The sequence below is a fragment of the Salmo salar genome, chromosome ssa26 (genome assembly GCF_905237065.1).
Source record: "Salmo salar chromosome ssa26, Ssal_v3.1, whole genome shotgun sequence".
NCBI classification, from domain to species: domain Eukaryota; kingdom Metazoa; phylum Chordata; class Actinopteri; order Salmoniformes; family Salmonidae; genus Salmo; species Salmo salar.
Genome location: NC_059467.1, coordinates 28,538,100 through 28,555,489, shown reverse-complemented (window position 1 = coordinate 28,555,489; position 17,390 = coordinate 28,538,100). Strand labels below are relative to the sequence as shown.

The 17,390-nt window shown below is 42.2% G+C and overlaps 1 protein-coding gene across 1 annotated transcript; it reads left to right on the top strand.

Annotated features, from left to right (window-relative positions):
• The first annotated feature begins 1,767 nt into the window (after positions 1–1,767).
• On the top strand, positions 1,768–16,817 carry LOC106587587 (sal-like protein 1). Its single transcript, XM_014176113.2, has 3 exons — positions 1,768–2,660; positions 9,749–13,491; positions 14,837–16,817. Exons 1-3 carry the CDS (start codon positions 2,588–2,590, stop codon positions 15,275–15,277), a joined length of 4,257 nt encoding a protein of 1,418 aa, XP_014031588.1. The 5' UTR covers positions 1,768–2,587; the 3' UTR covers positions 15,278–16,817.
• Positions 16,818–17,390: the final 573 nt, after the last annotated feature.

Below are 17,390 nucleotides of genomic sequence, written 5' to 3'. Positions count from 1 at the left end.
TTATTTAACCCATACCCCCATCCCTCGCTTTCATTCTTCCACTTATTTCAATTCAGACCCCAAAATTCTTGTTGATTGTGTCATTCACCCCGTGATTGTTAACACAGTATAGTCCGACCGTCTGGGGTGAATCTCATTTAAAATGTCTCTCGCTCGGCTGGGCTGCAAATCACCCTGTTTACAATCTCACACCAACACTCACATCAATTAACTGCCCATTGATTTTTCAGCCCGGGACATTACAATATTGCAGACCTATTTTCTTGCGCCTCTTAGTTTTATCGCCGATATAATTTTCAGCAAAGTTTCTTGCCCATTGGTATCAATACGAGTAGGTCTATTATTACCCTGTATGACATATAGGTATGTAATTGTATTCCAGTTTCCTTATCATCTCTGTATGAATAGGCTTTATTTTTGTTGCATTATTTTATTCCTTGTTGTCTTATTTCTACCTTTTGAGATATTGAGGGATTGTAAACATAAAACTTTATTCTATAGACTATACTGTAAATGGCACTTCCAATATGAAAATATATAAAACAATATTTCAATTTTATAAAAATGTGAAAAATATATATTACTTATTGATATCCTGTATTGATATTCTGTATTGTCCGCCAAACAAAAGTAGCTATCACCAATATTTTTTCCCTGTCCCTTCCTCGGCCATTAATAAGTAAATAGGACTCGTCCTAAAAGATAGCTGAAACAAGAGAGGACTAGATCCATCTAGCCTGCAGCAGCTCTTTAAATATTCAGTGAAAAATAATGGCATCCAAGACATCACCTATAGTAACATTATTATCTTCATTTCTCAAAATCAGCCCGACTGATAGCTTCGTTTTATCTTTTCCACACAATAAATCTACTAGACACAGAGCCGCTCCTATGGGAACTCCTGCTCTCTTCAAACATTCCCAGGGATGACTCCAGGAGTCATCACGAATAGTGTATCATTTTAGAACTATGATTCTTAGAATTTTTATATTATTATTTGTATTATTATTATAATACAATTACTAACGTACATACAGTAGGTTATACAATGGAGTTAACTTTTGGCTTCACATATTCAAAACAATGTGTTACAATTAAATTATATTAATCAACACTTATTAGTTCTCTATGTTGAAAAAGTATACAATTATCGTTGTGTTTGGAGCAAAGATCAACGTCTATTCAGTGTAATTCCTCTATAGTTTTACATTTCTACTATTCTACTATTATTATTCTCTTTAAATCCACTTATTGAATAGCAACTGCTTTTGTCTTGCATTACAACTGCACAATAAGGCTCTCATTTTTGTTACAGAACTGATGAAAATATAAACTTGACGTACAGTAAAAGAAACATACATAGGCTACCGGTGACATGCTGGGCTACTGTAGGCTACAATTTGGACACGACGCTGATTGTAGCGAGTTTCGCTAAACAATCCAATCAACGTATGAAATGAAAACAACTCAATGCTTCAATGACGCGCAAGTTTGTGAAATGTATGCATGATGTGCTGAAGTAGCCTATGTATAGTAAACATCTATAAACAACACAAACATGTTCATGCCTTCGAAACAGAATCATACACTATTTACTGTTCCCTCTACTGGTCAGTCACTCGCTCACGCTCTCACACACACACACACACTCGCTCGCGAACCATGCGTATGAGAGAGAGCGAGAGAGAGGAGAGAGAGATTGCACCTCCAACGGCTTATGATAGAGTAGCCCAGTGACCAATCACATCATAGATGGGCTGGGCTCCACATTTCTCAGTCCTACATGGGCCCTTAAAGTTTGTTTGTTCGCGGAATGCGGTGTGTGATGAAAACGTGTTACTAACCCCGTTCGGCGATAATCAAATGAATCTGATTGGGATATTCGATACATATCTTTGACTTCCAAGACACCTACAGTGCCATTACGCACGAGACTCCTATAGTCGATCTACATTTTTCTTGATGCCTTGAGGCACCACTAACCAACGATTAGGTATCGGTGTTTCAACATACAAGATCTGAATTACAGCGACCTCAATGCAAATCTGAAAGGAGGATATGCACAGCAACAGCGACCAGAGTTGTGGAAAGTATTTGTATGTGAGATCACGGAGGTTTCGCCGTGAGCGTCTCGTCAGTTCAAATCGACCTAACTCTGCTGGGTTTGATCGCTGCTTGGTCAATAGGAAAGATACCGTTCCGCGCATGGACTGAAAACTGACATTCCACTAGTAGCCAAGATAAGCTTTACGTAGCTACCAGCTGGTTGCTAAGAAGGGTTAAACTGTATCTAAAGGGAGTTGGAAAACCCAGCCTTTTCTTCCACACGGATCAACTCATTGGGTGGGAGCTGAGAGAGAGACAAGAGTCCCCAGCAAATCAGGACCTAATTGATTAAAGAGACTTAATTTGAATAGGGGGCTGGCGAGGTGCCAATAGCCTTTCAAGGAACCCCCGAATGATTAATCGCAAAGCATTATTGATAATCATAACAGTACACATGCGCGGTGGATGGACTCGATTTTCGTAATTTTGAGCAGATTTTTTAGTAATTTTTTATTCTTTCTTGGCTGATGTGTGAGCCAGCATGTCGCGGAGGAAACAAGCAAAGCCGCAACATTTCCAATCGGACCCTCAGCTGGCTTTATCCGAACACAATGGTAAGTTCTGGCAATGGATCGCTCTTATCCACGCTACTATCTTTTAGTATCCGCTTTTCAGATGTTTTTGTCTTTTTAGGATTGTTTCTTTTTGGATAGGAACTCTTCCCCCTTTTCTAAGTTAGACAATTTTTTTATGAATCCATGCAATTTACTGTCTCAAAATCATTTTATCATAACTAGACACATTTGCTATGTGTATAGGCTGTCTACTTTATGATCAAACTATGGCCCGTGCCTTTTCTATATATCGCTCTAAGACACAGTCAAATACTTTTATTCTTGAAAATATCATATTATTGCGTTTTGTTGTTCATTAAACTTTGTTACAATATATAACGTATATAACGTTTAAAAGTGCATGCGTTATAGTCTTGTTATTAGGCTGCTTAGCCTACTTTTATCTCGACATAGGCTTCTATGTAGCATACACTTTTAGAATTCACTTTTTAGAACACTTTGTGTGGTAGGCTACAAAGATTGATTTTTAATCAACATTTTTGTCTTACACACTTTGAAGCAACTTTCCTATATTGCTGCTGCAACCAAAGTTGCTGCAGCGAAAGGCTCGTTTAAGTTTCTGCTTTTGTAGTCGACTTAGTTTCACTCCAATCGTTGCCTAACTGTACTCTATGCACGGACAAGTACTTGTGCTTCAAAATAACCAGCATTTTCTTAAATGTTTTCCCTCTATTTTGGGTTTAGGCCTATATAGAATATAAATAATAATTTGCGTACTCGCCTAAAGTTTCTACTGTTTCTCACTGTCCCGTACATAGGCTAGTCTACAAAGTCGGTATTTCTCTGCCAAGCCTTGGCTGGATTCAAATCAAATGATAAGAAAATATAAACATTATTTGCTTTACAATGAATAGCTTATCGATTTTCCGTTTGTGGACATGTTGTGGTCTTAATGGCGGATGGTAATCATTCGTTTACAAATGATATGACTTTTAAACCACTATCTCAATGTGGTGCACGATGCAACAGAACACTGAAGCTATAATGGCCTTATAGTTATTATGTATATCATTATTTAATGTTAATACATTATAATAGTTTTAGGCTTAGCCGCATGCACACTTTTTGTTTACTTCCCACATTTCCCTTGTGTATATTCCTTATTCCTTAACCATAATTTTCAAGATATTTCAAAGGTGAAATGTTAGTATAGATGACATACTGCTTCCGATTCTCTCTCTTTCGCACCCCCTCCCCCTTCTCTCTCTCGCTCTCTCACAAACACACAAACACACACACACACAGAGAGAGAAAGAGAGAGAAATAAATAGTGAGGGACAGAGGCCTGTTCTTTTACGAGATAAACAAGTTAACGTATCCCTAAAATTTTCTAAAATATGTAAAGGATTTATGTTAATTTACTTTAACAAAAGCTCAGCACCAAATTACCTCATATCATGAAAATTAGCTAGTATAAAGAAATATGTCAAGTTGTGGTTGAGACCATCAGAAAGATGGCGACAGTGGTTGAATTCATTTTATTATGCAACTACCTTGGTTGCTTTTGGAACGCTTTGTCACCCTTGCGAGTTTCCACGGAGTGACCAACTGACCATCTCTTTTAAGTCCACCCAACAGTTACGTTTCCTCTTATGATGATAAATTTGATAAAATTATGTTTTCCAAAGAGACTTACAACAAGCTGGGCTTTAATTTTCTATTGCTAAAGATGTGCTTTAGACCTGCTGTGAAAACCAGGTTATGGAAGTATTTTTTATAGGCCTACAACACCCATAGCCATAACTTTCACCCTATAGTGTTTGTAAGGTAGTTTGATGCGGCAAAGTTTAAGTTTCACTATCTTAAAAATATCAAGCAATTTCAAGATTATTAAAGTTTGTATATTCTATATTGCCTCAAACGTACAATTTACTGAAATAATTATTTTCAAAATGGTTGAACGGTCATAGTGAAACGACGGTAGTTTCGATCTAACATTTTAGAATTGTGGATGTATTTTAAAAGTCTCACATGTTTAATGTTGCGTTTTCTCTATTCATTAGTTTAACTGAAAGTTAGATTAGGCTCTGTCTTTTTGCAGACTATATTGTCATTGCACTGGTATTTTCAAAGGAAACTATAAACTCCTGTCTCTGATACAGATTACATTTCACATTTACGTTTTAGTCATTTAGCAGACTCTCTTATCCAGAGCGACTTACAGTAGTGAATGCATACATTTCATACATATTTTCTCTGTACTGGTCCCCCGTGGGAATCGAACCCACAACCCTGGCGTTGCAAACACCATGCTCTACCAACTGAGCCACACGGGACTTGTTTGTAGTTACTGCTCTATCGTAACCCATATTACACTAGTATTACTATTATTAGTATTAATATCTGTTTATTAGAAGTGTTTGCCATGACATAGCCTACAGAAAGGAAACTCTAGAGGCTCTTTAATTGACCCTATATGGCTGTTTTTACCATACATATTGTCTATGCATTTTCCTTCTGAGGAGTAGTATGGAAATATATTTTTCTCGAGACAGTCAATTTAGTTTGACTTATTTTTCCTATATAACTAATCATGCTTTAAGCTCTTTCTGTGTGTGTACAGCTATGTTGTTTGCAGTATCCTTTACAAAATGCTTCCTGGAAATAAATCTCTGTTTCACCCAACTAAAACCTTGCATAAGAAGCATTTGCTGCTACCTAAGGTTGCATGATTTGGTTGGAACTAAGGATCAATGCAAAACATAGTCTATACCTAGAATCATACTTGTTTTTCCTTGGCTGCTGCATTTTCCCTAAAATGTAATAAAGTAGTGAATAGTAACTTTAGTCATTCTCTGTCAGCAGACTGCTGCCTACTGAGTTTCACAATACATAACCCAAATGCATCATGCATTAAACAAGCTGAAAATGCAATACCTGTAATTATGGGTTAGGGACATGGAATACTTGCATTTCTGGTAATGGGTTGATAATTCTAGAATGAGTGCTCATGACTGAGAGATCTCCTGTTTGTGTGGAACTGGAAAGTCCTCATGAGTCTCTGTATGCAAAATAAAAAGAGGGAGGCTAACATTCCCAATTTTAAGGAGACGCTGAGGGCATTTTGCAGCTGGATAGTTAGTGTATGAGGCTGAGAGTCAAGGCTGTCTGTCTGTCTGTCTCTCATCTCGTCTCTCCAAGAGAGAGAGTTCTCGGGTGGGATGTTCAGCTGTTTTAACCTTTGCCAGCATCCCCCTGTGTCTCCCTGTGTGAAGTTGATGAGAGTTCAGGTCGCAGTGTGTTCTCTGTACCTCGTCATTGACCCCGCTGATCAGAGCCACAGGGGCCTAGCAGGGACTCTGTCCTCTATTTGTGATGGGGGGGTCTTATCAATGTGACCGCCATCCACTTCCACTCCTGCAAGAGTAGCCCCCCCAGAGGGAGATCGGCAGGGCGGTCCCTGGCCCTTCGCACTGTTGTACCCCGCAAACAACAGGGATTCAGTTACTTGTCATTTTGCCAATGTTTATATAGTGGAAGGCTGAGATGTATCCCGGCTGAAGGACTTGCTTGCTTTTCTCCCTTCTCCTCCCCTTTAAGCTTTAATCATGTCACCAGGGCAGAGCTGCTAAGGCTGGGGCTTGTCCATCCGGGAAACGGCAGCTATAGTGGAACCCCATCTAGTGTTCACTGGGATGTTTCCAGTGAGGCCAGCAGTGTGAGGGCTGGAGAAGAGGTGGGTTAGCTCAGGCAGGCATCAGACATCAGGCATCAGACATCCTACTGAATTCACAAGTGTCAAGAGGTTTGAAGCCAGCGTCCCTACAAAGTAACGTAGGAACTCTCAAAAAGCTACTCTGTCATATTTTCTACTAATCCACATTTCTATATCACTTATTATTTACTCTCTTCTGTCCTTTGTATCAGAGGCTCTCTGTTTTGGCATGTGTCTCTTCTGCCTCCCTGAAGGCCTGTGCTCTGGTGACTCCTTGTAGCATGGTGATGATGTTGAGATTTAGCTGTTTTAGGACAACGTTTTTATACAGAGTAACGCATTATTTCTATTCAGAGATAATCGTCAAGCTATTTTTTAAACATTGACTAATTTATGCACTGTTGCTGAAGACATTTGGGTGTTGTGTGTATTGTGGCTGTTCTCATTTAGGCTGCGCATTTGTTGGCGTTATTTTCATAGTATTTGTTTTTTTTTATTCATAAAGACATCAGATTAACAAAATATTCAATACCATCTCTTTTTAAGTGCACGTCTACTTATGTAAACAGACATGATTACATGTCAGTACATGATTATAGATTTACTTTCAAATACTCCATGCTTCTGAGATGTTTTACCTTTTTAATAGTCAAGGTGGTGGTATGTAAATAGCTTCTTGTGAAAGAGCACATTTGAGATGGAATAATTTGATTGTTTTAATTGGACCACTATTTGCTTTACAATCACTGAGTATTTACGAAGGAATGGGGTGGGGTGGGGTGGGGTGAGGTGTGCTGGGTGTTGAGAGTAACACACTTTGAGATTTAGAAAGTGAATTTACCCCTTGGTTGGTCAAATCCTAGCCTGTTACAAGTACGTTATTATTAGGGACATATATATATTTTGTGGTTTCAGTGAATGTTATGAGAAGTTGATAACAGAGTTACATTTGGGCAGATGCTCTTTGTTTTATTTTTCTCTGTGGTTTTGGATATAGTTATTTTGGTCGCTAACATGATAATGTTTAGATAGAATCCACAATGTGATACAATCCACAATGTCCAGTTTCCATTCACTCAAGGAATGAGAGATTGTTACATTGAAAGATAGTTATTACTGACTGCCTAACTAAATAAGTTATCCACAGGTCTCTGAAGAAACTTGAGCTAGTCACTTGTTCTTAGTGTTTTCCTACAGATTACATTGGACAGTTTAAACAAACCTTTGGATGTATGGAATCTTAGATCCTTTTTACATTTTTTATTAATGATATGTGGAAATAGTAGCTTGCGGCTTCAACATGTGTGTCATCACTACACTCCAGTGCACTTTAATCTAGTAAGAGAATAAGAATTACCACTATGAACTTGTTTACATTTTTGCTTTGATAGTGCACTTTTGTACGTTTGTAAAAGTTTGTTCCTGTAACCTCTAGGTAACTTTTTTAAGTTCTTGAAGGGCTTTGGATAGTTTTCTCACATTTTTGTTTAGCTACATTAGTGTTTTCTACAGCAGTGTATTCAGGACATTGTGTAAGTTGATGTATTTCCTCTTACATAAAATCCACTTTCATTTGTTCACATGGTCAACCAATACCAAACAAAGCTACTCTTCCTTCCCACGAGGTAAATCAAACACATTTTTCATTACTGACGCTTTCAGGGGAGGCTGCATGGTTGATATTAAAAAGTTACCATTAATGTTGGAGCGAGTCTTCTCTGTTTGCATGGTTAGAGTGGTGTGAGTCTGGGTTTTACTGTCATGGCAACTTTGCGTTATCTGATGTCCCAGAGCAGAGAAACATTGAGGGAGATAATCCCTGAATTAAACAGGATCTGCTTTGAGTTGGCCAAGATGAGCAGGCCAGGCCAGGCCAGGCCGTGCCGACGAGCCCGCCGCTCCCATGCTGTGTGAACAATGGGAAGCCATCCTGTCTCAGTGGGGCAGGGCCGCACTCATCTCTCTCTCTCTCTCTCTCTCTCTCTCTCTCTCTCTCTCTCTTTCTTGCTCTCTCTCTGGGTTTCATTTTCAAATTAACCCTCCTCCCTTTCCACCCGTGATGAAAATGTAGATCGCCGGGGCCCACAATGAAAGGGATTCATAGAGAATTGCAATTTGTAAATCAACTTGTATGTTAAACAGTGAGATTTGGGTTTGACAAAAAGAAGATAGAACGAGGAAAGTCTGGAGCACAGCAGTGGCACAGGGGTGTTGTCTCGCCTTTTGTTCTTTTCACACTGACCCCTGTGTTTGTTGAATGGAAATTGCATAACCAAGACCAGTTTCTATGCACATTTAAAAGACAATTATTCATTTTGCGTATTCTTATTGGCTGGTATTGAATTGCCTGTTGCTTAAACTGGTGTGGCCAGTTGCTTGGTTTTGGGCAGCAAGCCGTTCATTCTAATGACAGCAACTCCACTCATAGTTCTTGACTCATTTTCTTGAGCCATTTGTTGTTATGTTTTTATTTTATTTTTCCATAAAAAGTATATATATATATAGCGCTGTGATACTTACACATTTACATCACTACAAATTAACAGTTTTTTATACAAAGTTTTATACGTTATGTTTTACTCTTCATTTTATATTAGGTACTATAATGTGTTTTATTTATTTTATGTTATGTAATTTATTAAATATACATAACATATTTATAAAAAGATGTGTTATGTAAACATTACAGATATTTTAGTAATAACAAAATGTATTATTCTTAGTGATATCAGTACAATAATGGCATATATCATTTTGCACTGTCTTTGTTGAGTGTCCAAGTGGCTAGAGAGAACAATCTGGAATCCAAAGGCTCTGTTTTTTGTGGCTGTCAGATTCCGATTGCAGCCTGACTGGATACAAATTAGCTTAGTGACAGGGATAACCTGTCCAAGATGCCTGTAGTCGAGTTGAAAATGAGCAAAGTTGACAGCAAATTGAAAGTCTAATAAGTCCTTCAAATGGTTGATTTGCGCTCAGTGGACATGTAGACATTGAGGAGTATGAAATATTGGAAATCAATGCTTTTCTATGAAATGTCATTAAGCCCCAATGTCCTCACTTCATAGTATTTTATATGTTGATGGATTATCAATAGAAATGATTACTTAAAAGATGGTTGGATTGATGAAACCAGATGTACATCTTCAAAGATCACTTATTATTGATTTCCATTCTTTTCTTATCCTGTTTCTCAGAGCCACCACATTAAAAGGGGTCTTTTTCACTCTTTTTTTTGTTTATTGTTGCTTTTTTGATGTTTGTTTTTTGTGAACGTATCAAGCGGATAAGTGTAAAACTGATTCATTTAAGATGATGAACAACAAAATAATTTGAATAGATAAAGATGCTTCTTCAGCTGCAAAACATTTCTAATCACTAATCCTCTGTTTCCCCCTCCTGTGTTTTTCAGGGGACACAGAAGAGCCCTGCTCGGAGGAAGACCCCCCCTGCAAGGGGTCAGACGCCCATGTCTGTAGCAGATGTTGTGCTGAGTTCTTTGAACTATCAGATCTTGAACAACACCAGAAGAATTGCACTAAGAATCAATTAGTTCTGATAGTGAATGAGAATCCTGCCTCCCCTTCCGGAACCTTCTCGCCTGGCTCCCCTCCACATAATCCTGATGAGCAGATGAATGACACGGTTAATAACACTGATCAAGCGGAGTGCAGTGACCTTTTGGAGCATAACGCTCTCGACAAAGAAGAATCCATGGACGTCGACGTTTCTGGAATCAACGTTCATCCTGGTCACGACAATGATGGAGGCAGCAGCCACATGGAGGGAGGCAGTAACATCAACACGAACACAGGCGAGGGAAATGGCCACAGCTCCAGCAGGAACAGCTCCGGACCAGCACCGGGCACCTCGACCGTCTCTGCCCCTCAGCTACCTCCGCTTGGCAACCTGACTGACCTGGGGAGCATCTCTATGATCAACAGCAACGTCATCATTGAAAACCTGCAGAGCACCAAAGTGGCTGTGGCCCAGTTCACCCAGGAGACGCAGCGCTCCTCTGGGTCCGGGTCCGGGGGCCCCAGGGTGGCAGTGCCGGCCCTGATGGAGCAACTCCTGGGCCTGCAGCAGCAACAGATCCACCAGCTGCAACTCATTGAACAGATCCGTCACCAGATCCTGCTACTGGCCTCCCAGTCCCCTGAAATGCAGGTGCCCCCCAGCATCTCCACACCAGGAGGCTCGTTGGGGCCGTCAGCCAACCCACTGACCACGCTCAGCTCACATCTCTCACAGCAGCTGGCTGCAGCTGCGGGCTTAGCACAGAGCCTGGCCAGCCAGTCTGCCAGCATCAGCAGCCTGAAGCAGCTGGCTGAAAGGGTGCAGCTACCTCAGAGCAACAACCCCAGCAGCGGTGAATCATCTCAGAGCATCAGCTCACTGGGGTCGTCCACAGTCAACAACGCCCAGTCGTCCTCTGACAAGAGGCCAATACATGCGATCAGCAGCAACCTCCACTCTCAGCTCAGTAACCCATCACACACTAAGTCATCCATGCCAGCCTTTGGGATAGGTAGCCTGCTGAACCCTGTAACTAATCCACATCTACCTCAGCCCCCATCTGGAAACCACCTATTTTCTAGCTCCCTGCCCAGTATTGGCACCACAGTGGAGGACCTCAACTCTCTGGCTGCGCTGGCCCAGAGGAAAGGCAAGCCACCGAACGTAACTTCATTTGAACCCAAGAGCAGCTCAGAGGAGGCGTTCTTCAAGCATAAGTGCAGATTTTGTGCCAAGGTGTTCGGGAGTGACAGTGCCTTGCAGATCCACCTGCGATCTCACACAGGTGAGAGGCCATACAAGTGTAACATCTGTGGCAATCGCTTCTCCACCCGCGGTAATTTGAAGGTCCACTTCCAGCGTCATAAAGAGAAGTATCCACATGTTCAGATGAACCCATACCCTGTCCCCGAGCATTTAGACAATATTCCAACGAGCACCGGCATTCCATATGGTATGTCAATGCCTCCAGAGAAGCCTGTGACCAGCTGGCTGGACAGCAAGCCTGTTCTCTCCACTCTGACCTCGTCAGTGGGCATGCTGCTCCCACCAACCATGCCCAGCCTGCCACCATTCATTAAAAAAGAGGATAATTCGGTAGCCATAACCAGCCCCTCCATTTCTACAAAGACTGACTCCGGTCGTGACGCTGCTGAGCCATCAATGAAAAGCAACGACGGGTTGTCTGAAGAAGCTGCGGCCCTGCCTACGTCAAATGGGAAAACTGAAGAGGGCAGTCACTCGTCGAGCTTCATGGCGAGTGTGAGCTCTGAGTCTGAGCGCAACACAGAATACACAACCTCCAACAGCCCACCTATGATGACCAACCCTCTCATGCCCCTCATGTCTGAGCAGTTCAAGGCTAAGTTCCCGTTCGGGGGCCTCTTGGACCCGCTCCAGGGGTCGGAGACCTCCAAGCTGCAGCAGCTGGTGGAGAACATCGACAGGAAGTTGACGGACCCCAATGAGTGTGTCATCTGCCACCGTGTGCTCAGCTGTCAAAGCGCTCTGAAAATGCACTACCGTACTCACACTGGAGAGAGGCCCTTCAAGTGTAAAGTGTGTGGCAGAGCCTTCACCACCAAAGGGAACCTGAAGACCCACTACACCGTCCACCGGGCCATGCCTCCACTCAGGGTCCATCACTCCTGCCCCATCTGCCAGAAGAAGTTCACCAATGCGGTGGTCCTGCAGCAGCACATCCGCATGCACATGGGAGGGCAGATCTCAAACACCCCACTGCCAGACAGCTACCCTGAGTCCATGGGCTCCGACACAGGCTCCTTCGATGAGAGGAACTTCGATGAGAACTTCGATGACCTGGACAACTTCTCTGATGATGATATGGAGGGGATGGAGGGAGTGGAAGGGATGGAAGACGGCCCTGACAGCAGCGTCCCAGACACCCCTAAGTCAGCTGACGCCTCCCAAGACAGCCTGTGCAATTCCCCCTCTCAACCTGAGATGGTCGTCCAGGACGGGCAGGAGAAAATTCATCATGCCCATCACAATGCCTACCACAATACCCACCATGATATTGACTATAGAAACCACCATGACAATCAGCATCACAGCCACCATGACAATCAGCATCACAGCCAACATAACCCCCACCAGAGGCTGGTAGAGGAGCTGCAGGCCAGCAGAATGAAGGCCATGGGGAACGGAGGTTCAATGGAAGGGGACTGCCTCACTAATGACTCCTCATCCCTGGGTGGGGACATCGAGAGCCCGAGTCCCGGGAGTCCAGCGGTATCAGAATCTACCTCTTCCATGCAGCCCCCATCCCCCACCAATGGGCACCCCCAACATCAACGTAAATCCCCCAGCTTGGAGGAGAGGCAGGAGAGACAGGAGAGGCACCAGAGGGCTATGTCCCTGGATCACATCAGTGCCAGCCTCATGCAGCATCACCCTTCTAGCATTGGGGCCCTGGACCTGACATCCTGCAACCCATCTAAAGACCCACTGGGTATGCTCTTCCCATTCCGTGAGCGCGGCACGTTCAAGAACACGGCCTGTGACATCTGTGGGAAAACGTTTGCATGTCAGAGTGCCTTGGACATCCACTACCGAAGCCATACCAAAGAGAGACCGTTCATTTGCACAGCCTGTAACCGGGGCTTCTCGACCAAGGGCAACCTGAAGCAGCACATGCTCACCCACCAGATGAGGGACTTGCCCTCGCAGCTCTTCGAACCCTCTAACACCAGCCTCTCCTCCAGTCCGACCCCCTCCCTCCTCTCTGTGAACTCCCTGTCCTCCATGATCAAATCAGAGGTCAACGGCTTCCTCCACGGCCTCCACCACCATCAGGACCACCACAGGGACCACCACAGGGACCACCACAGGGACCACCACAGGGACCACCACAGGGACCACCAGGACCGAGATCACCATAAGGACATGTCCAGCAACGTACCCCACGGCCTGGTGACCACCTCGGCCTCTACATCCCCAGTGCTCTCGGCCTCTGCCCCTCCACGCCGGACACCCAAGCAGCACTACTGCAACACTTGTGGGAAGACCTTCTCCTCCTCCAGCGCTCTGCAGATACACGAGAGGACCCACACTGGGGAGAAGCCCTTCGCCTGCCACATCTGTGGTCGGGCTTTCACCACCAAAGGAAATCTCAAGGTAATTGTAAGATTATAAACATTATGATTGCAATGGTTAAAATACACACATATTCAAAATCTCAGGGCAATATATGTATATTTAAAAACATGAATGGAATTGGAAAATGTCCACATATTTATTCATGAATATCTTTAGGAGGAGTATAAAAATCACCAGAATTTTGGTCCATAACTTTGAGCAACAAATTGAAGTGTGTTATGTCAGTGCCATTCGGAGGCAGTAATGTTCTATAATTGATGAAAGAACCAGCTCAGCGGAAAGGTTGAATCACCCCATTAATATGATTATTGGGTAGAAACCTGAGAATGTGATCAGCAGAGCACAGCTGGGAATGGTTCAGTTAACAGCATTAACTACAGTTACCAGAGGCAACCAGAGGAAACCATCCTCAGTTTTCCAGAGTTTACCCCTTGAAAATCCCAGAGTTTCCCTTTGATCAGTAGGAAAAGGCCCCTAAAAGATAAACAGGAAATGAAGGGCCAAATGTGATCACACCACTCAACTGTGAGAAATCAAGGGGGCGAAACGTAGAGAGGCGTAATATTTAGGAAGCACTGTCAAATGTATAACCAGATTTCAATTACCGGGTAATCAGCACTAGTTATAGTTTACACCATTGTTGATATAAAAAAACAATACTGTTATTATTTGTAGCAAGATTTCACATTTTTCTGATGCTATGATTTTGTAGTGTGTTTTTATTAATATAATGTATACTTTCTAGCAAGTGATATTTTAAAATGTGTTATCTAGAGCACACATCTAACAATGTATTTTAAAATATCACTTGCTATAAATTATACATTATTTGAATAAAAACACACTCTAGACAACACAATCAGTTGTGTATCTGACACCTCCATGTTTCTACATTGATTAAAAAAAAAACATAATTATCTGTAACACTCATCCTTCCAGAATCAAAAGAGGAGGAAAAATACATTGTCCTCGTTGGGAAAGGGCATAGCAGGGGTAAACGTCAGATGTAATACTGGCCAGGGCAATGAGAGTGGGCACTGCAATTTTAACCAAAGCACAAGGGTCTCCCTCATGAGATGTTTGAATGAAGGTTTCAGATTAAATGCAGTATTTCATCCTAGCCATAATAAAATGGTTACACCATGCCCACGTCCCCACGCCATTCACAGCTCACTGCACCAATCCTCCTGCTGCACCCAGGGTGCTGAACTATTTTAATGCTAACTTGCTGTTTTATTATTTTAGTTTTTTCCACTGCATCATCTGTTACTATGTGCCTTTGTCGTGGCCAAGTTTTAAATATTTCAAATTTGTGTCTCTCTCTCTCTCTCTCCTCTCTCTGTATCTCTGTTTCTCTCTCCAGGTTCATATGGGCACACACATGTGGAACAGCGCCCCTGCCAGACGCGGCCGCCGGCTCTCTGTAGACGGCTCTATGGCCTTCCTGGGCACCAACCCTGTCAAGTTCCCAGAGATCTTCCAGAAGGACATGGCGTCTAGGGTGGGCAACGGAGACCCGGCTAGCTTCTGGAACCAGTACGCTGCAGCCTTCTCCAACGGCCTGGCCATGAAGACCAACGAGATCTCTGTCATCCAGAACGGAGGCCTGCCGTCTCTGTCGGGGAGCATGGGGAACGGGTGCAGCTCGCCCGTGGGCGGCCTCACAGGCAACCTGGAGAAGCTGCACAGTACAGAATCCAATGCCGCTCTGGCTGGCCTGGAGAAAATGGCCAACGCCGAGAACGGGACCCACTTCCGATTCACACGCTTCATGGAGGACAACAAAGAGATTGCCACCAACTAGAGACTTTTTCCCTCTCATATGTACACAGACACACACACACACACACACACACACACACACACACACACACACACACACACACACACACACACACACACACACACACACACACACACACACACACACACACACACACACACACACACACACACACACACATAGTGAGAGAAAAGAGAAAGAGAACAAGACAAAGACAAAGAATGACTTGGCTTTGGCTTGCCTTTGAAACTTTACCAACATGAGTGTGAAGAGAACTTGCCTTTTTGTACAATGTACAACATGCTATAGTTTTAAGGAGCTTATTTATTAGTGATTATAACCTTGCTCGGAAACAAGTGGAAGCATTAACAGTTAGTTTTTTTCTGTTCTACAGCCAGAATGGGTATGAGCTGAAAGTGAGCTTTTGAAACTTTAGCATATCTTTACCTTGGCATTAAGTTATTTTTGGTCTGTAGTATATAGATATAACACAACTGTTGATGTTCATGTGATGCATTAGATCTGTAATAAGTGAAACAGAATGGCTGTAAATAATGTACACTGATCTACTCTAGATGGTCTAACAGATGTGTATTAACGTTCCCCCATGAAAAGAATCATTGAGACTTCAGGCAAGGGACTATGATTACGCTGTAGTCCTTTCCTTATCAACCGCTGTTGATCTTCTATTTAAGGAAAAAGAAAGCATTGGAGCATTTCAAGTGTTTATTTAGAGTTACAGTAGGCCTGACCTGTTTTGTTCCTTAATGTTATTCTATGTATTGTACTTTTTTTCTTTCTTCCATAGTTCAATTTTTTTCTTCTTGATATTTTTTGTTTTGTTGCTTTTTGGTGTAAAGTTTAACACAAAACAGTTGTGTTGTTAGAGGAGATGATGAATTCAGAGAGGTCCGCTTCCGGGTTTGAACTGAGAAGAGAGCCAATCATGTGGGTGGGATTCTCCTATAGGTCATCTGCTGGATTTCCACATTGCTGCTATGTCCTCAGCATCCTCATTGGCATCAAGTGCAACATATGTGTTGACGTCTATGTAAATAATGTGAGACGTGGGAACTAGAAATTCCATCACAACAAAATGTACATATAAAGCTCGTAAGACAAAGTCCATCTTGGCTAGGGGACAAATGATAGTGTTTTTATAAATATAAATATATATTAGGTTTGACAACCTTTGGACTGTTACATGCACTTTCTTGGAAAGTTGGAAGATCTTTATGGGTCCAGTTTCTCTACACTTTAATACCTACTAACAACTAAGATACTGTCATTCTTTACTCTATTATTCAAATACATCCGTTTTCCAAAAGAAAATTATGAGTGTTTGTGTCTCTTCATTCTCTTTAGTTTTTTTTCTCCATTTTGTATGCTTTATGATTGGAGATAATGGGGGGTTGGAATAATTGGAGGGTTTTCACTTTTGAAATGTGGTCTTTTCATGTTATTTGAAGGAACAGATTTTTTTTGTGGATTGAACTTTTAAATTTGAGTTTAAATAGGCATACATGCACTTATTAAATAATACTGTATCTTGGATCTATAACACTGGTCAATGGTCAATTAATTTATCTCCCCTCTCATTTTCGTCTGGCACTTGTTGTGAAGTAGCCTATTCTTTCTAAAGTAATTTAAAAGTGATTTGCATGATTGTGTCAAACAATCTGAGTTCGGATGTAGACGTAATCAATGAGGACACCTGGGTTGTGTTGATCGGTCATAAAAAATTATGCGATAGCAGAAGTCACATTTCTTAGTTCATCATTCCTGCTGTTGTCAGTCCTTTGAATCTTTAATTAAAGAATCGACCGGTCCGAAACCCCCTGTCTTTCAAAGGCTTGATGTGATGGATTTAGAAGACTCATCGTCACTGTCTAGGCCGGGGTAACTCTACTCTCTCTGTCACTCATTTTACATTTTAATCCATGTTTCACCAGTGTGAAATTAGATACGAAGTGAATGGGAAGAATTGGGATGTCCGGGCTGTATGCCTATGCAAATTGCAGACCACATTTCGTTCGAAATGAAAAAGAATTCATCATTATATTCTTGATGATGGCCAGAATAGGCCTGATAAATGACATCAAAGTGAACAACATTCTAAAAGTGTCGCTAAATT

Excerpts from the sequence above, each read along its gene's own strand:
- LOC106587587 (XM_014176113.2), top strand. The coding sequence starts at position 2,588 with ATGTCGCGGAGGAAACAAGCAAAGCCGCAACATTTCCAATCGGACCCT. Across the intron at positions 2,661-9,748 it reads GGCTTTATCCGAACACAATG|GGGACACAGAAGAGCCCTGC; the intron begins GTAAGTTCTGGC and ends TGTGTTTTTCAG. Across the intron at positions 13,492-14,836 it reads CCACCAAAGGAAATCTCAAG|GTTCATATGGGCACACACAT; the intron begins GTAATTGTAAGA and ends TTCTCTCTCCAG.